The 25,943-nt window shown below is 49.5% G+C and overlaps 1 protein-coding gene across 3 annotated transcripts in view; it reads right to left on the bottom strand.

The window, feature by feature from the left end:
- PAPPA2 (pappalysin 2) overlaps positions 1-25,943 on the bottom strand; it is an 89,063-nt gene that overhangs the window by 41,668 nt on the left and 21,452 nt on the right. For 2 of the 3 annotated variants that reach the window (XM_074546334.1, XM_074546337.1), the window contains exons 3-13: positions 18,978-19,123; positions 11,786-12,079; positions 10,978-11,170; positions 9,380-9,504; positions 7,431-7,923; positions 6,792-6,920; positions 5,720-5,811; positions 5,264-5,457; positions 4,009-4,143; positions 506-641; positions 114-336 (exon numbers count right to left, since the gene is read on the bottom strand). In XM_074546334.1, coding sequence (XP_074402435.1) covers positions 114-336; positions 506-641; positions 4,009-4,143; positions 5,264-5,457; positions 5,720-5,811; positions 6,792-6,920; positions 7,431-7,923; positions 9,380-9,504; positions 10,978-11,170; positions 11,786-12,079; positions 18,978-19,123 — 2,160 coding nt within the window. The remainder of the gene's footprint in view (positions 1-113; positions 337-505; positions 642-4,008; positions 4,144-5,263; positions 5,458-5,719; positions 5,812-6,791; positions 6,921-7,430; positions 7,924-9,379; positions 9,505-10,977; positions 11,171-11,785; positions 12,080-18,977; positions 19,124-25,943) is intronic. The other variant, XM_074546336.1, reaches the window with a different exon arrangement.

Raw genomic sequence — 25,943 nt, 5'->3', positions numbered from 1 at the left:
CCATCTGAGGACAGTCACAAAGCACTCAATGAGAAGATAAACACTCCAGAACTCAAACACAAATTCCCAGAGGAGAGCAGCAACCCTGGGTGCCCTGAGGAGACCATCCCTACCTGTAGCACTGATGGCCACATCCCTCCTGGTGCTGCAGGAGGCAGGTGCTGAGGGGCTCAGAGGAGCCAGGCTGAGCCAGGGTCCTCAAGGCCACAGCTGCAATGCCCACAAAGGGAGAGGAGAAGTTGAGAAGCACGGAAGCAACCTGGGGGAGTGGGTCCTCCTGGCTGTGGGTCACGTTGATGATGAGGGGGTTGTGCTGACACGACAGCTCGTACGTCCCTGCGAGACAAGGAGAAGGAAGACGTGACCAGGCCAGCTCCAGGGTTTACATCTGCTCTCCCCACACACCTACAGACCAGCTTGGAGGGCAGGGGACAGCAGTGGGAGATCCCAGCTGTGTGGGTGGTGGCTCTGGTGTCCCCTTGATGTCACACCCAGAGGTTCTCACCCAACGAGCTGTTCTGTCCGTCTGTGTCAGTCAGCTGCACGGCCACCACCGGCTTGGGCTGCTGGCCTGGGACAGAGCCAGGGGAGGCCAGGAAGAGCAGCACAGAGGTGGGCACTGCAGGTCTCTCAAAGCACACCTAGGAAAGAGGGCAGGACACACTCTGAGAGCAGGCACACCAAATACAGCTTCTCAGAGCCCATACAGACAAGAGAGAGGAAGAGGGAACAGGGATAAGGGGTCAGAGACCTTGCAGGGCTGCAGAGATGGGGAGGAGGAAGGAAGGGAGCCAAAACAGTCCTTTCCCTCTGAATTTCCCTTCTTCCTTTTACCAGCCTTCTCTTCACATATTCAGCCCCACCTTGACCTAAATTTATAGCATCTTCACAGCATCCACACTGAGCAAGACCTAGACAACCTCCTTCCTGCTCCCCCTTCACCAAGCTCGGACTCCCACCCCACACAGAGCTGGCCAGGCAAGTGAGTCACCTGGGGAAAACAGACACCAGCCTCGCCACCAAAATATTTTCAATAAAAAAAAGCCCTCAAAAAAGACAAAAACCAAAACAAGCCCAAAGAATGCCCCCAGTAGCCACTGCAAGAGCAAACTGTCCACCAGCCAACACGTGGAAAGATTCATGGGAAGAAGCCCTGCCTGCTAGGAAGGAGAGCCAGCAGCTTGCTACTTGTCTACAGCCCTGAAGGCAGCTGGAAGTAGCTGGGAAACACATGGCATCAATCATGGCAGAGCAGATGTTCCTTGGAAGAGGACAGAAATGTTTTCCTCCCCCACCCCACTAGTGCTGAGATGTGTTTTGATCGAGATCCTCCTGATACAGAGTTTTTGTGGAATGCTGGCATGGAGGAAGCTCAGAAATTCGAGGCAAAGGTGTATTTGGAAAGAAGACAAGTCCTGGCTGGCCAGGCACAGCCCAAGGAGCAGACTGTGGGAATGGAGGGGACAACGACGCAATCTGTGATGGCAGCCTCGCCTCAGGGTGGTTCATGCCACGTCAGGCATTGTTCACACACGGGAACAGGAGAAAACCTTGGGCTTCAGGCCGGGGCTCCCACCCTGCAGGGAGGTGCTCACCAGCAAGAGCCCCATGAGCAAGGCCCCACTGGTGTCTCCTTGCTCCCTTAGCTAGCGCTTGCTGGCTTACAGGGCTGCAAGGAGTGGACCAGAGGGCTCCAATGTTTTTATTTGGTATATCCCCACTGTCTACCCCTGTGAGATAAGTGGAGGAAGAAGGGAAAGAAACAGGAAAGCAAGAAGGGAGGAAAAGAAAGAGAGAAGAGCCAGCAGTGCTTACAGACAAGGAGCCGTCCAGGACAGAGCTGTGAAGTCCCAGGGACCTGAAGGATTTGAACCCAACCTCCAAGTGTGGTTCCTCAGGGGAGGAGAGGCAGTTGGAAAAGTCAGGTGAGGCTTTCCCTGGACTACACATCCTGAGGTGAAGAGTTCTGTCTTTCCCTTCCTACATCTGCATGAGGGTGAAAGGTGCTGGCCCCAAGCTAGGCCAATAGCAGCTGCCTTGATTAACATCCCAATCCTTTCCAATACATATTATGTGCTTGGCCACAGCACATATAATTCTTAATTTTTCTCCCTCCCTCTCCCTGCTTCTTATTTAATTTCCTGCATTACACATCCTGACTGGCTTACAAGTGGTTTTGATGTCTTTCCTCATCAGGTGTATTAAAAACTGAGAACAAAGCATGGCTGGAGATGGGCAAATTGTAACAATTCTCATGTGCAGACAGACCCAAGGGGTAAGGCAGATGCTGTGTGCAGTGGCACAGACACACATATCTCTTGCTCTAATTACGGCACGACAGTGAGCACAGTAAAACACTGGCACTGGCTTTCCAGAGCATTTGTGCATCCCTGGAAACACTCAAGATCTGATGGGGATCTCAGCCACCTGGTCTAGTGGAAGGTGTCTCTGCTCATGGCAGTGGGGCTTGAAGAAGAGGGCATTTAATCTCCTTTCCAACCCTAACCATTTTTTGACCCAGCCCTTCTTCTTGTTCATTGCTGCCACCTCTTCAGGAGTGATTCCTGCCATCTGATGAGTTTTGTGGTGCAGCTCTACCCCAGGAGACACAGGCGCAACAGCTTTGAAATGGCCCTGAGAGCTGGTGGACACCAAGCACCCTGTGCACATGGGTACACACATGCACCAACAGCACCACTCCTGTCTGGGCAGGCAGCTGTGCTAGGCAAATCGTTAACAAAAAGCCATCTTTCCTAACCCAATATGTTACCAATCAGGCCAACTCTTAAAAAAAAAAAAAAAAGGAAAAAAGGGTATATTTATTACTAGCCCATAAATAATTTTATGGGTGGAAAATAATAGCACTCCTAGAGAGAGCACAGAGAACCAGTAATGAAAGTCTTTAGTATAAACATCCATAGAGGAAAAGGACTGACCACAAGCTCCAATAAAAGTGTAACATGTTTTAACCCCTGCTGAGAAGTGGAGAGCAAGCTTTCATCTAGGTAAGGCCAAGGGGGAGGATTACTGCTTTCCCCTCAGCACAGGAGGAAAGGAGGCACATTTGTCAGGGCCAGAGACTGAAGCCACAAACTGCACACAGACAAGGAAGAGAGGGAAAATTAGAAGGTTAAGGAAGTTGTTTTGGAGAGACAGAGGACCTCAGAGCAGTACCCACGTTTGTTGACTGAGGTTTGATGATTCAGAGTTGTCTGAGCATCTGGGGGAAGAGGCCTTCTCTAGAGAACTCGACCAAAACAGGGCGAGCTGCCCCTCAGAGTGCACAGGGAGCAGCATGCCAGAGCCTGGCTTTCCAGCAACACCAGGCAGCAGCCACAAAACCTCTAAACTGTGCCTGTGGTCAGAAACCCAACGCTGTAAAAATCCCAGTGGCCCAACCCTCAGCCCTGCTCCGTCCCTCTCCTCTCTCTACCTGCTGGGACGGAGGGGTTGGACCCTCCCAGGGGCAGCCCCTGAGCCCCTGCTGGGCTGCACGCCCAACATCCTGGGGCACAGAAATGCCACCTCTGCTCTGCAGCCATCACAAGGACCTGGTTGCTGTGGGCTTGGGGTGCTCAGGACCCCTCAGGATGGCAGAGGACATCCAGCTGCCCTCTGCTACTGGAACAAAGGCAACCAGGACTTCAAACACAGCCTGTGCCTGCCCTTTGTGGGTGTTAAAGCACAGCCTGACTGCAGGGGAGAGTCAGGAGCAAGTTGTTTCTCAGCCTCCAGGCATTTCTGTGGTATTTTGGTTTTATGCACAGTCCTTCTCCTGGCAATCTGCCCCAGGATGGGTTTGCTGCTCACAGTGGGAATGGGGCAACTAGGACAGATCCAGACACAGGTATTTTGGGATTTACAAAGAGTGCAGTAGTATATGTAGTACTACATGAGTAGTTTAAGAGGTTGCTGTAGCTCCTACAGGACAGAAAAGGATGGGTTTTGTCACCAGAGCTGGGTAAAGACAAACAGATCCTTTGTGCCTGACCACACACCCTCACTTACCTGGAGCCAAACTCCCTCATCACCCAAAAGCATCTTCTCATTTGGGTCCTGAGCATTCTCTTGGCTGGGGGCACAGGGAAACCAAGCAGCCTCCAACAGGTCCCTTGGCACCTCATGAAGGTGGGATTTACATACCTGAAAGGAGAGATTTATTTCAACCCAGATGGTTGCAAGGAAAGTAGAGAAAAATAGCACCTACAAAACTTCAAGGAAGATTGACCAAGTGTTGGGAAGGACCCCAAGGTGGCTCTTAGCATGAAGACAGTGAGGATGTGGCTTCCTAAGTGACATCTCACTGCCCACACATGTGCACAGGAGACCTTTGCCACTTTGGAGTGCTGTAAATGTGTTGTTTAAGCATCTCATGGTGTCTGTAGGGCTGAGTAACAAACCATGAGCCAAGCTGTGAGCTGGCAGGTGAGAACATGGCATCCTAATTTTGGCTGGGCTCACAAGAAACAAAGGTGTGATTCACTAGCCTGAATAACACTCTTCTGTTCCATTCAATGCCCTGTGGCATCCCAGACATCCCCACAGGCCTGGCAGACAAAACCTGGGAGATACAGGTGTCATTGGGAAGGAACAGACACCTGAGCCCAAGGCACCCCATCAGACATGTATCTGGGCAGTTTAATCCTGCTGAAGGTCTCAAGAATATCATTCCTCTCATCAAATCAGTAGAAACACATGTGTAAAGGGCTAAATGTGATCTCTTTACATATTTCTTGCCTTTCTTCAGCTTGCTAGGAAAGAACATACACACCACGTTAACACCAATCAGGCAAAATCCCCTCCAGGCTCTGCTCCAAAGCCCATATGAAAGATGGGAATTCTCCCATTGATTTTTCCTTGGCTTCAGATCAGAGGGCTTGGGAGCAGTACAGATGCTGATGTGTGTGTGATTTCATCCTTTCAGGCCCTGACCTTATAAGGTATCAGCCTGACAGGATTTTTTTTGAGCCAACAGTGGGACAAGTCACATGCTCCAAGCTGAGCGTTTGGCCGGTGGGATGGGGTGGTCACTGCTCAGTGAAATGATGGCTGGGGAGGTGCTCCCTGCAGGATGAAGCACCTCTCCATGAACTGCAGCTCCTGAACTCAGGGACTGATGTAAGAGGAAGGTGAGCAATGCCCAAGTCTTCCACTCAGTCCCTGGTTGGGAAGATAATAATCAATGAGTGCTTCCAGAGCTGATTTTGTTTGTGTATTCCCCAGCACAGACTTTGTCATTTTTTTTGTCCATGAATTCACTCACCCTCACCATAGGCTCTCCAGTGACCAGGGAAACAGGGCAGGACTTTGCATCCTGATGGGAGGAGTAGGCTCTCACTGCCCACAGATCCACAAACCCCTCCGGAGTGTGGGGACCACAGTCCAGCATGCTGCTTGTCCTCTCAAAGGGCTCACACACACCATCCCCATTGTGAACGTAGCACAGGCTTGGCTCCCCTGCAGGGAGAACAGGGGTGAGCTGCTTACAAACCAGGCCCCAGCCACACACTTCTCTCATTATAAGAGATTTGCTGTCTCATTAGCCTGGGGTTTTTCCCACCACAAGACCCACGGATCACTCCAGCTGCAAATCCAGGTTCTGCTGTGATGAGGCGCATGGCCCTCTGCTCTAAGGAGCAGTGTGCATAATGTACAGTTTTGGCTCCTGCCTCAAAAGGAGCCAATCCATTTGGGCCTGTCTCAATCCAGTTGGACTCACCAACACAGTTGAAGCCTTTTTCCTTTTTACATTTCCTGGAACAGCCATCTCCATCCAGCAAGTCCCCATCATCACATTCCTCCTCCAGGCTCCTAAGAGGGCAACAGCCAGATGTATTATTACCACCTTTGACTCAACACCCCTGTGCTCCTGCCCAGTCATCAGTGAGGACCCCTTATCTTGGTTCTGTTTCTACAGAAGCAGTTCAAAAGGAAGAATCATACATGGAATTAGATAGAGAAGAGAAAACACCTTGCCAGGGGATAAAAAGAGGCTGAAGTCACAGCATTTGGGAGCAGACATGATTGTACTGTGACTTTGCTGTAAAACTGAGGCAAGAACTCTGGGAGAATGGAAAAAGTATAGAGCTACGCATTAGGAAGACCTGTTGCTGGAGAAAGCAAGTGTTGGAGAAAGGAGATTCTGAAATGGGGCTGGGGTTTCAGTGGGAGCTGGAGAAGGAGGCAGGAGAAGGGAGAGACAAAAGGTTCTTCTGCCTTTCCCTTTCCTTACCCTGCTAAGAAAACTGATTTCAAATGAAAGTGATCCTGAGTATCCTGGAAGCTGAAGTCTGAAAAAGCTCAAATAAGGAAATCTGAAATAATTGTCTCCCAGGCAGAGCAGGTGAAGCATTGGGCTCTCTCAGCATTGGGCTTCCCTCATTATTTGGGGTTTCTGAGCAGAGACTGGACAGCTCTTTAAAGACACCACACCATGTGGGACTGTGCTCATTGCAGAAGCTGCTCCTGCAGGGTCCTGAGCAAAAAGTTATCCTGCCCACTTCCAAAGGCAGATCCTTTGGGCTGGACTCTGCAACAGTTCTCTCCAAGCTCTGAAGTCAAGAACAGATGATGTTCAGGTTGGACCCCTCATGCAGACCATCTCCATCTCCTATGCACATAGCATTTTACAAAACACAAGCTCCACAGCTCAGTCTGCTGGAGGGATTTTGTGCAGCAGTTTCAGCCATGTATCTGAGCATGGAGGACCTACCTGCTGCTTTCCTTTGGGGCAGGATGATCTGACAGCTTAAAGAACCTCAGCTGAGAGCTTGAGGAGCTTTCCAACTTACGTGGCCACCTTCCCATCTCCGCAGTAGGGTGCTCCATGCACATGGACGAGCGGTGGGGACGCTTCTCCTGAGGTTGTCCCAGAGACCACCTGCACCTGGTAGTGGTACACCTGCCCAGGAGTGACTTCCCTGCAGGGACAGAGAGAACTTGAGGGAGCAGCAACATCTGCAGCACTGAGATTTGCTCATCACAACTATAGACATCACGTGTATACATCCATTCAGTACCAAAATCTGACATGTCTTCATACTCTGCCAGAGGCAGAGCCTGTGAAAAGAGTCTCTTTTAGGTCATGCTGCTTGTTTCCCAAGGCTCTGACCTGGGGAGAAGTGGAATTAGCTCGAGTAATTATTTTACTCATTGTATTGATGGGGGAAATGCAATTTTATGGGTTGTATTGATGGGGAAAATGTTTCTGGGTTTAATGAGCTCCTTCTACTTAACTGGGCTCATGGAGAAGAGTTGTGCTAGCATGGTGGGTCTGCCACACCCCTGCTCAATGGATGCAGTAATTCCCAGAGCAGGGGGACAGCAGGAAAACCAAAACAGAAGAAAAACCACCCAGGGATTCCAAGGGAGAAGACACAAGGAGGTAATCAAACCTGACTCAGCCCAAGACAGAGCAGCCTGTGACTCACGTGTCCATGAAGTGGCGATGTCCCTGCAGGGGGGTGGCAGGGGACCCGTCTGCAAAGGGGGGGTCACGGAGCACCCGGTACTGGATCAGTCTGCAGGCAGAGCACAGGGAGCTCTGGGGCCTGGAGGTCAGCAGGGCTGTGTCTATCTCCATCCTCTCGTCAAAGGTGTAGATTTTAACTCCAATCATCTTTTTAGGGATATTGAGCTTCACGGTAAAGGGGATATCGCAGAAGGTGTCCAGGGGGCCCAGGTGGATGGACTCCCCTTGCTCTGTCAGGATTTCAACATCAGACAGGGCCTTGGGAGAGCCTGTGGAGAGGTATGTGGTCCAGAGGGTGAGGGAGTCGGGGTAGACGGGGTGCAGGAAGCGCAGCTCCAGGATGCAGCCGTGCGGCTGGGGACAGGGTACCGTCATGTTCATGTCATACAGGTGCAGCTCCGGGCTCCAAGCCTGCAGGCTGGGCTCACAGGGCTGATCCACGTCCGGAGGACCTAGGACAGGGAGGGAGATGGTGAAAACCTGGTTTCACAGCAGACCCACACCCTATAGCCTGCTTTAGCACCTCCAGGCTATAACCACACACCCACATGTCCTAGACCTGGTGACACCTTCCCTAACATCCTGGAAAGCAATAATCCCCACTGGTCTCCCAGCTCCTGAGTAACTTGCACATATACACAAGGTCCAGCAGACCTGGTGACTCACAGCCCTCTCAAATGGGAACAGTGGTATCCACACTGCAGCTGGACACAGTGCAGAGATCTAAGGACAGCCTAGACACAGCTGAGGAAGGTGAAGCTTGCTCTGTAGCCTCACCGGTGCAGAAACTTTGCCAAGGGCACCTGAATGCTCCAAGCAGAGCAGAGACTGAAGCTTTGCACAAGCACAGGCTAGGACAGGTCATATTTAGGAAGGGGCCAGGTCCAAAGCAGGGAAGTAGGACCTGCTGCTTTTCCAGGCTGTTTTTCCAGAAGATCCTCCAGGATAGTACCCAGGCTAACCTCAGAGCCCCAGCCTGCCTCCCCTGATGGTGGATAAGCACTCAGCAAGAGAAATGGAGTGCTGGCCTTTCAGACCCAAAAAGGATCACTGGAATTAATCATTCTGTAGTAGAAACACCCTTGTCTTCATTAGCCACTGAAAGCATTTCTTAGGGCCCAGCACCAATTCAAAGCCTTCACCCATATAAGACAAGTCTAAAAGTTTCTGAAACACACAAACTCTCTTTTCATCAGAGCAAACAAGCACTTGTGATAACTACAGACACACAGAACCACGTCTCCTGGCTCCGCATGGTTCAGCACATGCACCTCACTCAGCTCCCAGGATCAGCTCCCCTGCTCTCCTGCCTCTTCTACTCTGCTCTTGGAGGAGCTGAGGCAGCAAGAAAAGCCCAACAGCTCCTATGGCAACTGTGTCACCCTGAAAGTCACCACTGTGCCCACAAGGTGGGTCTCTAAACCAACATCTGGGTCTCAGCACAAGGGAAGCTGTAATGCCCAGCTCCTGTAATGCAGGAGTTGGCCCGGCTAGGGAGGAATGGACTGCCCAGGGCTTGGCACAGACTCAGTGGGACTCAGCACAGAGCTCCTCTTGCTCTCTTTGAACAAGACTACATTAAAGTCTGTGACTGTCCCTGAGGTTTTGAATGAGGTCCCAAGATCTGTATTTTAAGACTGATTTCAGTTAAGTGCTTTTCCCTTCAGTCAGTATCTTTCAACAACACCTCAACAATGATTTGGGGTAATACTGGGGTGCCATTCAATTTGTCCAAAGCCATCTGACCATTACCAGATTTTTCCCGGGTACCAAGAAATCCTTCCTGCACTACAGAAGACAACTGATTCTCTAAAAGAAAAAAAATTTTAAAATTCTTTCTCTTGTACCAGAAAGATTCTGCCTGGGGACTCCCAGACAGGAAGAAAGAGGAGACAAGGAGACATTTACCTTCTGCTTCTTCTGGGGTCCAGTAGCCAGAAGAGTCGCAGACTCTGGGGGAAGAGGCCTCGTGCACGTACTGCCGGAAGGTGCCATCCTCAGCACAGCTGTCACACAGCCTGTCCTGCTCCCTGCTGGCACAGCACACACCCTGACATGGCTGAGGAGGAACAGACAACTCCCCAGACACATGTGCCCAGGTGCCACCACACAGGGAGGTGGAGAAGAAGAGCTAAGGTCTCAATCTCCCTGGGTAAATCCATCCTGCTTGCAATCAGCTTCTTCAAAGACAGGGAAATATGAGCGCTCATGGGACAGGCTGGATTTAATCTCTCCTCTTCTCCATGCTCTCTGGGTAGTCTTGGATGGATCCCATCCCTGCCAGTCAGAGCTAACAGACCCCACACATCCCAGGGCAATGCCTCTGGACTAGAGTGGGTGCAAATAAGGTGCTCTCTGCTAAACCCAGAGTCAAGTTTTGGCTTTCAGCATTATTGCAATGCAAACCAGTCACAATAATATCAATTGCCATGCTCTCCAGAAAAGAAAAAGGCACTTTTCTATTATAAGGGCCAGCCTCATCCACTTTTCTTGACCAGTTCTTCTCAGGGGATTCAGGACTGCCACAATGGATCAGCTCCTGAGACAGTTATGAGAGACAACTTGGGATGGTTCCAAAGGGTCTCCCTTCTAGACCCATGTTTTCCTGCTCCCAAATCACTTCATTCCCCAACAAAGCAGTTTATTTGGATGACTCCAGGCTGCCCAGCACTCTGAGCCTCTCCTGTCTGTGGAGTGACATGCATGTGCTCTTGTTACTCCTGAGCAAAAGGGCCATTGTAGAGAGCACCCATTCTTTGAAAAGTCAGCAAACACTGACCCAAGAGTGCCCCAGCTGCCATCAAACAGCATTTTCCTTTTAATTATAAAAGACAGCTTTATGAAGCAGCTTCAAAACAAGTTCAAAAGCTCTTTATGTACGTGCTTATGATCCCATAAGCAAAAAAAGCCCCTAAAAATAAAGTCTCACCACCTAATATCTGGTGGAAACTGAAATCTATTAGTAAGAGGGGCTGCTGAATAGAGACACTGGTGGTGTTTCCAGGTCCTGGTGGCTCCCTTAGTGGGGAATAGACAGACATCCACCCAACACTCATGGCTGTGCACTCCTCAACAGCCAAACAGCTCTGGCTCCTTGGCATCATTTCTCTGGCTTGAAAAGTTTCCTGACTTACCCCCAGTTAGCTGCTCTGCGAGCCCATGACAGCGCTGGGAACGAGACCCAGCTCTTGCGGTTCGAGCTCCCTGCCTTAACCACAAGGCTGCATTTCCTCCTGGTAAATAGCTACTTTATACAATAAGTGCTAAATGAAGCTCATTTTTCATCCCCTGATTGCACTCTGGGGTTTTCGGGCTGGCTTTGCCTGCTGATGCTCTCTGGCTTCCCCTCCCGGCACCCCGAGAGCGGGAAGCTTGCAGGAGAGCCCATGTGCCAGGGGGCCGTGGCAGCAGCCTGGCTCTGGTGCCCCAGGGCTCTGCAGGGTGGGAAGGGGAGCACAGAGACCCCGTGTCCCTTGCTGTGCAAGCCCAGAAGCACGGTGCCTCACCTCTCGTGCAGGATGCCGCTGATGGGAGGCAGCCAGTAGATGCTGAGGGAGTGCTGAGTCTGCCCGGTGACCATGGCGGGGATCGGGATGGGCGCTGGCTTCCTGCTGTGTCCCCAGCGCTGGTACACCAGGTCCAGGTAGCAGTGCATGCGGGCCACCTGGTTGGGGGTGAAGCTGTTGGTGCACTCATCATCTGGGTACAAGAGAGGGCCGAGAGTTAGGCCATGCCAACATGCGCCCTTTGCTCCTGGATAAACTTTTTCGGGGACTTCTAGGGAGGGCTGCTGTGCTGCCGGGGCTCTCTGGTGTCGTGTGTCCCCAAAGCCACAAGATGGCACTGCCACAGCGGCTCCAGGTCCCCGCACCTGGGCAGTGCCACCGCAGGAGGGTCAGCCTGGGGCATGGAACTGCTCCTGCAGCTTTGCTACTCCTGGCATGGCAGGGGAAACGCCAGCCCCCTGGGCATGCCTTGGGAACTATGCCAAAAGGGGTCAGGAGGGTATTAATATTAATAGTAACAACAACAACTACTACTCCTACTACTTCAGGACTGGAGAACAAAGGCACACACGGACAAGAGCAGCCTTGGTGCATGCCCAGCACCCTACTGGCAGGAAGAGAGGGATGGATAGAAACAGCCAGAGGGAAGAAAGTGTTTAAGCAGCTACTGCAAGCACTGCCTGACATCCCAATCCACCAGGAGGGTTCCCTGCTGGTTAGGGAGTGAGGAAAGGCACTACTGATGGAGGGAAACCCAAGTTTTAAGGAAGGTGACCCCCTGTGACTCCCAGCAAGGATTACTCGTTACCTGTGTAACTCATGTAGTTGTTGAAGGGTGTTCCTGTGAAATGTGTCTGGCCACAGGTGTCATTGGTGGGGTCTGGATCCCGACAGAGTTTATTCTTTGGGGTGGGGGCAGTGTCAGCACAGAGGTCTCCTGTCTCCATGGATGGAGTGGTCTCCCTGCAGGGATCATCACAAGACTCCCTCTCGCTCACTCCCTTGAAGACATGGTAGAGCCCCAGGACGTGCCCCACCTCGTGGATCATGGTGTTGGTGTGGCCAGGCATGCCGTAGTAAGCAGGGTTGAGGACAACTCCACCTGGAATTGCAAGTACAGAGAGCACCATTGCAAGAAAGGGACAGTGGGCATCTGTCACTACTCACCTGGGAGAGGTAAAACTCCGCTCGTTGTGCTTCCAGACGAGGGGCCAGATGGAGATCCAAAGATGGACACACAAAGATGGAACTATTCAGCCTCTCATAGGATAGGAAGAGGCTCCTTTGCCCTCTTGAGTTGGAGCAGGGTGGGTGGTTTTTCTCTATTCCCCCCCACTCTATTCCCCCTCAATATCTTCCATCATTTCAGCTACTGCTGCCCTCTGCATCTTTTTGCACAGTTGGAATTCAGTGTCTGCTTTGGATCACACAGCTCCAAAGGAGGTTTAGAGCCAGAGCACCACATTGAGCCATGCTGTGCCTTTACAGGGATCATCTTTTGAAGCAGAGGACAGAAGTCCCTCCCTGGCCCAGACAGTTGTCTAAGGCAGGCCAGCTGCCCTGGCAGGTGAGGACAATAAGGTGATGAGCCATGTCCCAACACACTTAGCTGCACCAACTAGAAGCCAGATTCAGCCAAAATCCACGTGGAGATTGAGGTGCACTACCCCCAGCCCCTGCTGAGAAATTACCCATGACCTATTGCTTCCACCTCCAAACCAGACTCTGTGGGGTAAACTAAAAGTGTCACGAGGTATTGTTCAAATCCACTAAGCTTCTACCACAAACCTGACCCAAATTCAATGTATTTTGGAGTGGGATTTCCCAAGACATATCTTCTGAAGATCTCTTCCTCCCCTTCAGAGGGGTCTGCATGTGAGCAAGGGGCAAATCAACCCATCAGGATCCTCACAAACCAGCACAAACCTACTCCTCTTCACTGGGGTACCCCAGCCCCTGACTGATGGGGACACAAGAGGGGCAGTTTGTCTCCAATCCAGTTGGGTGCAGGTTCAGCTGTCAAAGATGTTGGAGCATGGGCACAGGTAAGTCCCCCAGAAACTGCCCCAGAGCTGCCACCTCATACCAAGAGCAGCAACATGGACAGGAGCCATGATCATCCTGCCCTAAGCTGAACTGTGGCTGCAGGGCAAGTGGTTTTTCCTTTCCTTTGAGCCCATCTGTGATGGGAAGAACAAGGATCAAGGATAGTGACAAAAGCCAGGTGGAACAGAGCCTTCCCTTTGCTCACTGCCAGCATCTCCAACTCCTGACCTGGGATGCACACCCTGTGCTGATGGCTCTGTACCACATCTGCTAGAAAACTGTCCACAGAAGATGCTCAAGAACAAAAAAAAAAAAAATTGCTTCGTTGGCCTCCTTTTATTCGCCTCCTTTATTTTGTCCAGATTAAAATTGCTTTGGAATCTCTTCATTTTTCTCCTTGTTTTGAGGTTTTTCACTGGCCATTTCCCCCCTTTTTCTCTTCTCATTTTCACACTCCATCCACTTTTTCATGCTGCCTTACAGTGGAGGAGCAAGGGCTGGGAAGCATCAACAAGACAGGGGTGCTAAAAGCAGACCCCAGCATGTGCCCAGGCTGACTCCAGGCAACCCCTCCATACCTCAGGAGGCTGTTTTTACACAACTACTTTTAACCCAGACAGCTTGGATGGCAGTGTGGTGAATAGTTGGCTCCAGCACAGCTTGCTCCCTCCTTTGCAGGGCCCTGGAGGATTTACTGTGCCAGCTACCTCACGGCAGAGCCTCTGCTACTGCATCTCTGCTGCTGATGATCACTGCCCTGCCAGCAAAGTTAGAGCTGGCAGGTGGCCACAGTGTGATCCTGTCTCCAGCCACACAGGCTGCTTGAAATCTGCTCCTGGATCAGCTCCGTGCACTCATGTCCTCGAGTGCAGGGCATTCCTTCCAAGAGAGGGTTTTCTTCAGACCACAGTGTCCCTGGCAAGGCACCAGCAGGTCTGTGACTCCCCTGGGGGAGCCACGCTGGGTGAACACCAAGCTGGGGGCTGGGAAGGGACCTTCAGAGACTCCCTGAGCAGTTCTCTCCAAGCCCTTCCAACAAGGGGTGGAGAAATGAGGGTGGCATCTTCTGCGGAGCACCCTGCGTGTGTGGCCCATGGAAGGGCTGAGAGGCACCACTGACCTGTCAAGTGGCACCGTTTCTTAGCTCAAAATTCATGTTTATTGCTCTTCCTTCCCACAGTGTGGATCTTCTGTCCAGGGCTCGAGGCAAAGGATGGGTCACACAAAGTAGCTGCATTCCCTTTCTTCCTAGTTGTGAGACAAGAGAGCAAAGGACTTTGCATCCCATCAGTCAGCTCTTGACCCTTTAGTTGCCTGGAGACGGACAAGAAGGCACAGAGGCTGAAAAATCCTTCTGGGACCTTCGTGTTCTGTCCTGTCAACTCTTAGGTTTCTGGAAGCCATCACCCTCTCAATTACCACCCTAGTAAATGCTATAGATAGCAAAGGGCATCCCATTGATGGGAAACCCAGTGGGCACATAAAAGAAAAGCTGCTTCTCATTTCAATCAAAACAGGGCATGAGAGAAGAGAGAACAGAAAGAAAAGGCATCTCTACAGCCAAACCCAAGCCTGAGCAAGGCAGGGGGCTGCCTGCCCAAAGGTCTGGAAGGAGGAATGTGCACACAGAAAGAAAATAGTGTTCATAAACAAGTAAATGAGATGTGAAAGCCCTGCATGCATCCTGCAGCAGTAACCACAGGGAAAAGGGCTGGGCACCAGGGGCACAGGGCATCCTGGGACCAGGCAGCCACCCCTCCTCCCTGCAGAAACCCAATGCTCTTCCCATGTGGTGGAATAAATGGGATTCCAGTACAGGGGGGCAGAGAGCTGTCACAAGAGAGGGATGCCAAGGCCACAGTACCCTGTCCCCTCCCCTCCTCTCTGCTGGCTTCCCCTATTCCATTCCTCCCCCACACTCCACAAGGACGATCATATTTTTAGTACTCATTTTAACAACTAATTAAATGGCAGAATTAGAAACAGCCTGAGAACTCTGCCTTCCAGAACATCCCTATCCCTTCATTCCCTGTCCCCACTGCTCCCTGATGAGCTGGGAGTGCTCCCAGCTTTGGACCAGGAAGTTCTATTTCCCCTCTGCAGGATCCTGGCTGTGAAGGCAAGATGTGGAAGTGTTCATAACATCCCAACAGGACCACCCTCCCTTCTCTCTCTCCACTGCAGATCAGGCATTCCCTTCTCACCTCTGCCTCCTCCTGCCCTGGGCAAAGAGCTAAACTGGGCTTTCAGTGCTTGAGACTCAGCTAAACTGGGCTTTCAGTGCTTGGGAATCAGCTAAACTTGGCTTTCAGTGCCTGAGAATCAGCTAAACTGGGTTTTCAGTGCCTGAGAATCAGCTTAAGGAGGTTCACAAGGTCAGCATTCACACAACAAAGCTAAAAACTTCCATATCCCTCTGGTATCAGGGGGGTCCAGTACTGCAAGGCAGGTGAACCAGAGACTTCTTTGGACTTGCTGACCCAACCACATCCAGGCAGCTGGAAAGATTCCTCAACACCTTGTCTCTCCAGCTGCAGAGCTGGTAATGTCCCCAGGGCCGCTCTGATAAACCAACAAGAGATGCCCAGCCCATCAGATTTGTGCTGGTGTAGACTGTGCTCCTCCTCTACTCCCACAGCCCTCGAAGCTCCTGCTCCCAGGACATTCTCTGCTGCTGGCCAGGATCTGTGGCAATGCTGAAGGACTCCTGCCCAAGCCAGTCCCAAAGAAGCCAACCTGCTCCTAGGTCAGGGCTATCCCAGAGGACATTCCCAAGAAACCACAGGACCTTTAAACAGTGAACCACAAAGCTGAACCTGCATTGCAGGGCCAGTCTTCCCCAAACACTGAGTCAGAGCCATGAATGGAACAAATGCATGACAGTTAGTCAGACAGGAAGATGCCATTGCCTAAGGTACCTCGGATGGGAGGGCTGGCCCTCCCTCAGCATCCACTGACCTCTGCCAGATATATGAGCTGGCCTCAGCTTATATAACTACAGAAAGTATTTATAACATCAAATGTTCACCATTCCCTTGCCTTTTCACCACGTTTATGCAGTTCACATGCAGCTACACACGAAGTTCAAAGCATCTGCATTATTACATTACTGGGTTTTTTGAACAAGGCTTTCCACCACAGAAAGTTAAGGATTTTTTTTTTAAAGGAATTTCTTCAACTCCTTCTGCTTTGTAGTTAAAAATATTTACTTCTAAGTTCTCAGAAAACTCATTCAAGACTCCAAGAAATCTGAATTTGTGAGGAACTCACTGTGATTATGGTGGAAAGACTGAGACAGACAGTATAGTCACAGGGAGTGGTGCAAACAGACCTGAGACCTACCTCTGCTGCTTGCTGGCAGCAAGTTTTCTTTCTCTGGGAGCTCCACAGCAGCTGAAACATGGTCTATAGAAATTTCATAGACCACTTCAGGCACTCCAAGCCAGTAATCGTCTTTTATGCTTCAATGAAAGTAGTTGTTGCTGGCTGCATTATTGGTAAACTATCCCCAAGCCTTCAGAAAGGCTGCCTGAAAATTAAACTTCCTCAGGAAAAAAGTCTGGAGGAGAGCAATAGAACTGTAGGTAAGCAATATATGAATGGTCAAGTACCTTCTGGTAGCCCCAAAGAAGCATTGTGAAGAGAAGGGGATGAAAAACGAAGTTCACTGAAGATTTCCAGAAGGTGATGACACCAACAGGAAGGTGAGGTCGACCCTCCTGAGAAACATACTCAAAACCATGAAAAAATGGTTTATAAGGAGATTAAAATCCAGGTGGCAGATTAAACAATTTCTAGAGATGGAGATGATGGAGAACAATCTAGTGATCTTTGGGCTGTGGCAAAGTATTAAAATAGCAAAAGGGAAGGCAGCTGGAGAAGAAAAAGTCTCATGATGCTTCTCCTGAAAACATCTAAGAAAGCACAGTTCAGAGAAACACACAGAGCAAAATCTGACCAAGACTCTCTGCAGACAAGAGGCAGTTTGGCTTCTCAGACAAGCCAAGGAACCAATTTGATTCATGCAGAGAACTAAAGCATGGAGGGTCTGTAGGTCTGCAGGGAAAAATCAGCATGGCATTTCTGCTCCATGGGAGCAGACAATGGCCAGAGGGGTGCAGGTGATGTGTGCTGACGCTAATATTTTAAGGTCAGGATAGACAGATTAGCAAGATTTAGCACAAGGAAAGGAGTCTGTCTTTTTGGAGACAGACCCCTCTCTTGTGTATAGACCTGTCTCCACCCCTGGCCATAGCTAGGTCCTTAAGCTCCGGAATTTTTCACAAACTGCCATTAACTCCTCCCAAGGCTTTTCCTTCTCTTTACTCACTGCTTTCCTTTCACATCTACACTCAGATGCTCCATTAGCCTCTAGTGAGAGCTTTTGTTAAAAGCCACACATTCATGGCCTCCTCAGTCCTGAGTATCTCCTGTGCGGAACAATAATGTACATTGTGCATGGTACAAAGCAAATGATGATGTGGTGCAGCTCACTGTTAAAGGAGAACAGAGTCCACCACTCGCCCTCCCCAGCTCATTAAATCTAAAACCAAGGACAGCCTTGAACCAAAGTCTTCAGTTCATGCCAGAGACTCAAAAAAGTTCAGATCCAGCTTCATACTTCACAGCTCTGGCACCAGAGTCAAGACAACACCCCTTTTCCCCTGAACCTCCACACTAAAGCCCTGATCCAGCATTTCCAGATGGTGCCATGTGTCATCTCCCTGGCTGGACACAAGCTCAGAGACTGGAACTAAACGAAGGCTTTTGATGAGACCAGTCACCCCAATTACCCCTCTGTACAACGGCTTGCAGGCCATTGGGAGAGGTCTGAGGGGAATGTGTGTGGCTGAAGCACTTGCTGCAGTCAGATGATTGTCAAGCTGAGCCTTGGAAGTGATTTCTGGAAGCTGAAAGAATAAATTTCATGGAGATTTGCCTTCCTCAACAAGCAGCTGTAGCAATATGCTATCGAAAAAACAGCCCTGAAACTCATTGAGGGAGGGAAACTGGCACAAAGGAACTTTGAAACAGGTCTTTAACAGCAGTATAAAACTTTTCAGGGTTGAACATCACGCACTTGTAAAAGCAGAAGGTCTAGGTCTGCTGTGCAGGTGTCGGGAGTAATTATTTCCAGTTACTTATTGAGAAACACTTTAGACATTTTGACTGCAAAATGTAAAGGGCTTTGCCAGAAAACTCCAACAACTGAAGAGGTGGTAGGAGAGGCAGGAAGAAGCGAAACAACAGAAATAGCAGAAAATGCACAAAACAACCACATTCTAGGGAACCAGCAGACGTTTTGGCTCTTTTGCAGCCTACGAGGACTGATGACCTTAAGGGTCCGCCCTGAATCCTCTGAGGCCAAGGAGAACCTTGCCTCCAGCAGGTAGTAGGCCAAGTTATAAAAACATGGTAAAATTTGATAGTTATCCTCACACTTGCAGCTGGATTCGGAAGTGGCCAGTTTTGGCTGCTGCCTGAGCAGCCCTGGAGCTGCTGAAATCAGCCATCTCAGCTCTGAAAACACTGACACTTCTGGTTTGTATCTGTTTGCTATTATGTGCTGCAGAGTGAAATTCACTGTCTCCAGAATACTAAAAGATAGACCTTGAACGTTCAGGAGAAACCAAATGTGAGTAGAACTCTCTCCAGAGCCTGCACTTATGGTAAAACTGTAGTCCCACTACCTTCACCATCAAAAGTTTCTCATAACAATGTTGAAGCCCCTTGTCAGTGGGTAATCTCACAACCCTACCCACATGGATTCAGAGAATAGACAGCTGTTTTCCTTGCAGCAGCAGCTGTTGGTACAACCAAATCCTGTTATTGTGACCTTCGTATGAAACATCCACAATGTTGAGGCACAACACATCCACCTCTATTTACCAAGTCGAGGAAGAGAGAGGAAAACCAATAATTCTGGGACCCCAGGAATGGGATAAGTTACTTACCCAGGTGACTGAGGGCCTCTTTGTCCCACGGCCAAGTGGCAGCACCAGCCAACTCTTCCCTCACCGAACTGGCAAAGTAAATATTGAGGAAATGGGTGCTGTTCAGCTTCAGAGCCTCCTTCAGCTCCTTCACACTCATGTAAGCCCTGTAATGTCAAAAGAGAGGAAATATTCATCACACATTCTAAACAGAGCGAGGAGGAAAAGTGGGAGCCACTCAGAGACATCCTACAAAGGAGCATTGGTGTTCGGGGCCCTGTGGCCCGGAGTGGCAGGCTGGCTCCTGAAATTCCGCATTGTGCAGGATGCCTCCCAGCCCCAAGCTGGCATCAGTGCCAACTCGGGCTGGTTTGACAGTGCCAAGTGGCTCCTGCAATCAGGAACCTGGGCTGCTGAGTTTTGTTTGCCAGGGAAAAGGGCTGGCATTGGTGCTCAGAGGCCTGTGATGCTGAGTGGCTGGCCGTCTGCTACGGTTCTGAAAACTACAAAGCCCAGAGCTCCAGGCACACTGCAGCTGCAAAAGGCATCCCAAGGGGAACTAAAAACAGGATTTTCCCCTGATCCAAGCTGCCACCATTGCCAACTCAGGCTGGTTTGACAGTGCCAAGTGTCTCCTGCAAACTGACATGAGGAACCTGGGCTGGTGAGTTTTGTTGCAGAGGGAAAAGCGTCTGGACCAGACATGGAGACATCCTTAGCTCTGAAACCGAGAGCGTGTTAAAGCACTGAAATATTCAGAATTTCCACAGGATGTCCTGTGACACTGCAAACTCTGCTCTGTAAGGTGCAAGTTCATGTAGTGAGGGGTTTGGGTGTGGGTGGAAGGCACTCATGCAAACCTGAAGAAGTTTTGCTCATTACAGTAGCTTTGTTGGTGAGTTCTACTCCTAGACAAGGCTTTCCAATTATGGTGACAAAAGAAGCTACACAAAATATGAGAATAAGTAATAAAATATGATAAAACAGGAGGAGAAAATATGAGAGGAGAAGGAAATGCAGAGTTTGGTCCTGCTAGGGAAAAGAGAGGGGGTTTGGCATCACAAAAGCAGAATTTGAGTTGGAAGGAGAGAAGATTTAATCCGGAACTCCAAATGCTTCTAACAAGGGTTTTTCAGAGGCTGCCCCTCATATGGGGCAAGAGAGGAATGGACATCACACCTTACTGTTGGGAGCAGAGAGAGTTTGTCAGCTGAGAAGTGTCTTCTCTGGCTTCCCTAGCCTATCTGGCCTTCCATTCCATCCCTTTCCCCAGGAAAACCAGTATGCCAGAGACAGCAGTATGTGGTAAAAACAAGGGTGTCCCAGCAGTGCTTAGGCACATTTCTCATCAAAACACATCCCAGGGAATAGCACAAGGAAAAGTATGAGCAAAAGGTGTCTTGGAACACACTCAAAAAAAAAAATTAAAAAAAATTTCTTGCAGCTCTGCTCAAAATGGACCTTGGAGAAGACTGCCCCCTCTGCTCATGATCTGGATCTTTCAGATGAGGTTTGGGATGTCTACAGGAGCCAGCAGAGGAAAAAGCAAGATTTCCCAAAATAAGCTTAATGAGAAGAGGGTAATCTCTGGAGCCAGATTCATCAAAGGGCAAGTTTAGAGGGGAAAGTCTCCTAACAACACTGCTGGCGGTCTCGCCTCCTGTCTTCAGAACTGGGAATAAAGAGTTGAAAACACACTGGAATGTGATATCCAAGACATCCATTTCTAAAGGCCACAGGAAGGTAATGGGCTAGGAAAGGTGGGTAGCAGTCAGGAAATTTAGGTTCCACTCTTCCCTCTATGTGAGTGTTTCTGCACAGGTCAAAAGACTGTATCACATTCACGAGAACATCAACAATCCCAGCATTGGTCTTTAGGGAGTTTATGTCCTCAACTATGCAAAACAATCAAAGTCTAACCTAATATCAGCAATAATAATAATAGCAATGGAATTTTAGGGTCTTGGACTGTGCTGCAAATGTCAGGTACCCTTTTAAACAGACTTCAATGATCCTTGTGGGTCCCTTACATCTTAGGATATTCTATGATTCTATAAATTAAGTGGTACCATTTCCACCATCTCTGCCATCAACCTCATGGGCTGAGACATGCTTAGGACAGGTAGCAGACATTATCTCCACATTTCTATGACTTGTCTCTAAGTCTTCAAAACTTAAAGACCCTGACCCACAGTTTGTGAAGCCATTCATTTAAGAGATTCTGAGCAAGACAAAACAAAAAAACAACTCATGGAAAGGCTTTAAATACATCACTGTGGAATGATGATGGAAACACACCAGTGTGGAAATATGTCATAAGAATGACTAAACCTGCAGCATGAGGCCAACAGCAACATTAAGGTGGTGGAAAGCATTTCATTTATTCCCATGCTTCCAGGAGCAACTGGCACCTTTGAGCTGTGTGGAGAGATTCTGAAGGGAGCACAGCTGTTTCTGTACACTGGGCTCCCCATGAAGGAACACCAGCTCTGTTTGAACAAGCTGCTTCTGGTGGGGTCCTTTAGCAGTGATGGCCATTAGTGTATTCCTCACTACATGGGATGACAGACAGGAGGATGGAGCTGAGGATGGGCTAAGGGGAAAAAGGCACATTCTCATCTCAGATGTGAAGTGAGAAAGGAAACCCTTTTCCTTTCTTGTTTGAAATGGCAAGATCCCTAGTCAAGCTGTTACACCAACAGGCTTGTTTAGAAAGAAAAAAGTTGCTACAGCAAATTGAAGAGAAGAAGAAAAAAATGGAAAAAAATAAAGGATTCCAGAAATAAACTAGAGCACGGTGGCATGTGGAACAGAGCTGGGAAAACCGAAGGGCTATTTCCCTGGACCTGAAACAGCAAAGGCTTTCAGAAGCCACTGCTGACATGGGAGGTGTCAGATAATCAGGGTCTTCTGCCTGCCTCTCGCCTACCAGTGAGCCCCAAAAGACCATCCCAGGCTGGAGGCATCTCACCCATGTTCCCAGGAGCTCCGAAGACTCAGTTACTTCAGACAGATCTTGGCTGGGCTATGCGGCGAGATGAGATGACCAGCTTGTCTTCACCAGGCCCTGAAATCTCCCACCACAAAGCAGCATTCCCAGAACACTTTCCCCAGCCACATCAGCTTGTGGAGAGAAAACTCTCCCAACCGGAAAGGACAAATTAGGAGAACTCGATCCCTTGCCTGTGATGTCTGGCCTGAGCATCCCAGACACGCGCCACGCTGACGCCACCCCTCCAACCCAACCAAGGCGGGAGCAGGCCGGGAGGAACAGATAGTGAGAAGGATAAACAAACCTGAAGGACATACTTGTGGCATGACTCGGAAGGAATAGAAGCAAAAATTTCATAGAAATAGAGCATAAGGGTGGGGAGGGGGGAGAGAAAGTCTCCTTCACTCATCAAAGCTGCTCGGGGGACACAGACTTAAAAATAGCATCAATTCCTGACCTATGATATCTCGGAAAAATAGCCCCAAAGTCTTCCAGGCTGTCCAAATTCCAAGAGCCGACGTCAGCCCTATTCAGAGGGATATTCCTGCAGTCCCTCTTCTGGAGACATGATGTTTTTCTGGCTGTCGCCTGCCATTCCCTTGACATTAGCAACATTTTTTGTCAAGGCTTAATTATAAATAACTGTCATTTCCTCCATTGAGAGATCTGGATGGCTCAGGGATGTGTAAGGGTTAGAGGGAGCAGTTCCAGCACTGAGAGCTGTTCAGATGGGTTGGACAGGCAAGGAGAAGAAAGGACCCTAATTTCACCTGCTATGGTACAGAAAGCACAAATATCCTGCCAACATCCCCAAAGATGTGAGCAGAACAATTCTAGAATGGGCAACTCCAATTCCCCTCAAACTACATTTCCTGCTGGCATCCTTAGGTTAGACAAGGAGCATCCAACTGGCATCTGACCCTTTTGCTTCCTGCCAAGGTTAGGCTCTCTCCCTCCTTCAGTGCTTCTGTGATTTTCACCAAGGCAAAGGCAGAGCAGCCTTTGGTCTTCAAACAGCCTAAATGACAGCACTCTCCTCTGCTTCCCAAATCATTTTCCAATGCCTACCAGACTAGAGTATTCCAAACTAGATGATATTTACAGTAGGATGGGAAACCCAACATGGAAGCACAAAGGAAGAAGGATATGTGAAGGTACAGCTGTCAGCTGAGCAATAAAACACAAACCAACACCAAAGAACAGGGTAGAGGACAGAATAGACAGAGATGGGACATCAGGTTTGCCAGATTCAAAGTCAATGTTTTTCCAAGGGCATCCAAGACAGCTGTGTGGTGATGCCCCCTGGAGCTGCGGGAGCACTTGCAGCCCTGGAAGAGTGAAGCTTGCAAGAAGAGTATGTGCAACAGTAGAGAAAGATTAGGGATGGGAAGGCCATGGAATGACATCATTAGATATGAGAATGGGAGTGAACACCATCCAAAATGATGGTATTTGAAGGGGTGAGCCCAGAAATGGTGGATTCCCTTACAACAGGTGATACTGGCTCAGAGTTCTGCTGAATGGCACTGTTTGATGGCCTGACACTAAGGCACCACACTGCATCCTGTTTTACTTGTATGAGGGGCTGTCATCCTGTGGTGCTTCTTGCTGCTGGAAAAAGGAAAAGAAGATGGAGCAGCTTTAGTGACTGTCACCACAGAACACCAGAATCAGAGACTCCACTGCAGACTGAGAGGATCTCCACAGGTCATTCTGATCCCCCTGCTCAAAACTAATCTAATTAGATTGCATTGTTCAAGGTCATCTGGGGCCTCAACAGCCTCAAGGACAGAGATTTTCCAAACTTTCTGGGCAACTTATTCTAGTGTTCAAGCATCCTCAAGTTAAAAATAATTTCTAATGTCTAATCCAAATTTCTTACATTCCCAATTATGTCCATTGCTTCCCGACAAGTGTCTTCTTGGAGTCCTGCTCCATCTTCCCTGTGTCACCCCTTCATATCAAGGGGAAAAAGTCATCAGATGAAAGTAGATTTGCATGGTAAACTCTTACTGCACTAGACCTTACCTTATTAAAGTCTAAAGAACCAAAGCTCCCTTTCTGAGCAGTTGAAAAATCACACTCCACCCGTGATCCCAGACCCCCCTGGAGAAGTCACATTGTTTTCTCATGCTTTCCTGGAAACTTTTGTCCTGACCACAGGGGAAACAACACCTTCCTAACCTGGTTGTAAGTCAGGGTCTGAGCTGGCTCAGTCAAAGGAGAAGACTTGATATACCCAGGAGAGACAGAGATGTTGCAGCTTTTCCAGCACAAATTTCTGGGAGCAACAGCAGGGCCATTGCTGGTGGGGAAGTGGAAGAGATAAGAGGATCTGCCAGCACAAAACACAGTCAAGCTGTAAAACAAGCCTAACGTGGGAGAAGAAGGGCAAGAGTGGCACATTTTAGTGACAGCTACACCATAACAGGAAGCCTTGGGGGCACAGTGGCCATGATGAGCAGGACACAAAAGATGGCACCTCCAAAAGAAAAGCAAGGCCAGCACATACCCCCTGCAGTACCATAAATCAAACTGAATTCTCTGGGTACCACAAAGGGTGCAGCATGTAATGCCACAGGAATTCCACTGCAATTCAAAAATAGGAGTCTTTTCCCTGTAGACCTTTCAGAGGGGATGTGGGAGTGGGGTTGGGTGGAAGCTGTCCAAGTGCCCTCCATGGACAACTGGAAAATACTTGAGACCCAGCCAGCTCCAGCTAACCATACAGCCTAAAGAAGTCACAGGGGATTCCTGGCTCTGCTTTCATGTTTTTCAATCACTGCAAGGAAATTCCTCTTCCTACTTCCTGCAAGCAGAGGGGCTCCCTTTCCCCCCAAACCTCTGCTTGACAAATGAGGAATCCCTCAGACTTCCCAGAAACGAGCACCAGTCTGCCAATAAAATTTTCAATATGTGGGTAAAACATTTCTCCAAGGCTGCAAAGGTTAATGACAAACAGAGCAACCTTGTCTCTGAACCACAGCTCAGTCCATGAAGACAGGTGCTGACCCAAATGGTGTGAACATTTTGGGAGAGCAGACTCTCTAAATTCATCTGTGAAGGGAGATGCTTCTCTAGGTGGTGAGCCAAAGTGGATATCTTCCATTTTGGCCCACCAAAGGACTCCTCCTCATGGTGGATCTTCAGCAGGGGGTCCAAATAGGTGGAGCTCCACACTTGGACTCTCTGCTTGCATAAATGAATCTTCCTTGCTAGGATCTGGGAACCCTCATCCCTGTTGTCATCACACCTCAGCCTTGCCTCCCTTGCTGCCTGCCACAGGCAGACAAAGCCCACCACCACAGCACAAACACAGTGTGGCCCTGGCACAGAGGATGAGCCCAGATGAGTTACCTGCTCTGCTTCCAGACAAGGCTGATGGCCATTCTCACAACTGCAGCTGCCTCACACTCCGGGTGAGGCACACTTTTACCTGCCCCAACAGTTCTGGCATGAACACAGCCGGGGGGATGCTGTGTTTTTGAGTCCTTCTGTACTTACTGAGACTATTTGCATCCCCATGACCATGTCTGGGAGCTCTGACTCCAGTCCAGCACGCTGCTGGTACGCCACAAACATTCTCTGCCAGCATCATGACAACTTGACAAGGCAGTAACATCCAAATGACTCTCATCTGGACAGGCTTTGGTAACACAGCCAGATACAAAACACATGCAAGATGGGAAGGGAAGGCTGAGAAAGAGCCAGACATTCCCCTGGGATCACGGGAAGCACAACACTGCTGGAATAATACCCTCTGTAGTGCTCAGGAGCCTTTCATCAACTTCACTGGGTGCTGGACTCCAGCCAAAGAGCATTTGAGTCCACAAGGGATGAGGATATCACACAGTTCTTGGACATGCCTGGAAAAATCCACCTCTGAGGCACTGGCAGCACAAGGAGAAGAGCTGCCATCACTGGCAGGACAGTTTAAATTTTGCATAGGTGGCTGAGTAGATGCCAAAGAGGGTGGGAAGGCAAAACAGAATCCT

This window comes from Zonotrichia albicollis, chromosome 8 (genome assembly GCF_047830755.1).
Source record: "Zonotrichia albicollis isolate bZonAlb1 chromosome 8, bZonAlb1.hap1, whole genome shotgun sequence".
Classification (NCBI taxonomy): domain Eukaryota; kingdom Metazoa; phylum Chordata; class Aves; order Passeriformes; family Passerellidae; genus Zonotrichia; species Zonotrichia albicollis.
Note: the sequence above shows the minus strand (reverse complement) of the source record. Positions and strands in the feature narration are given on the sequence as shown.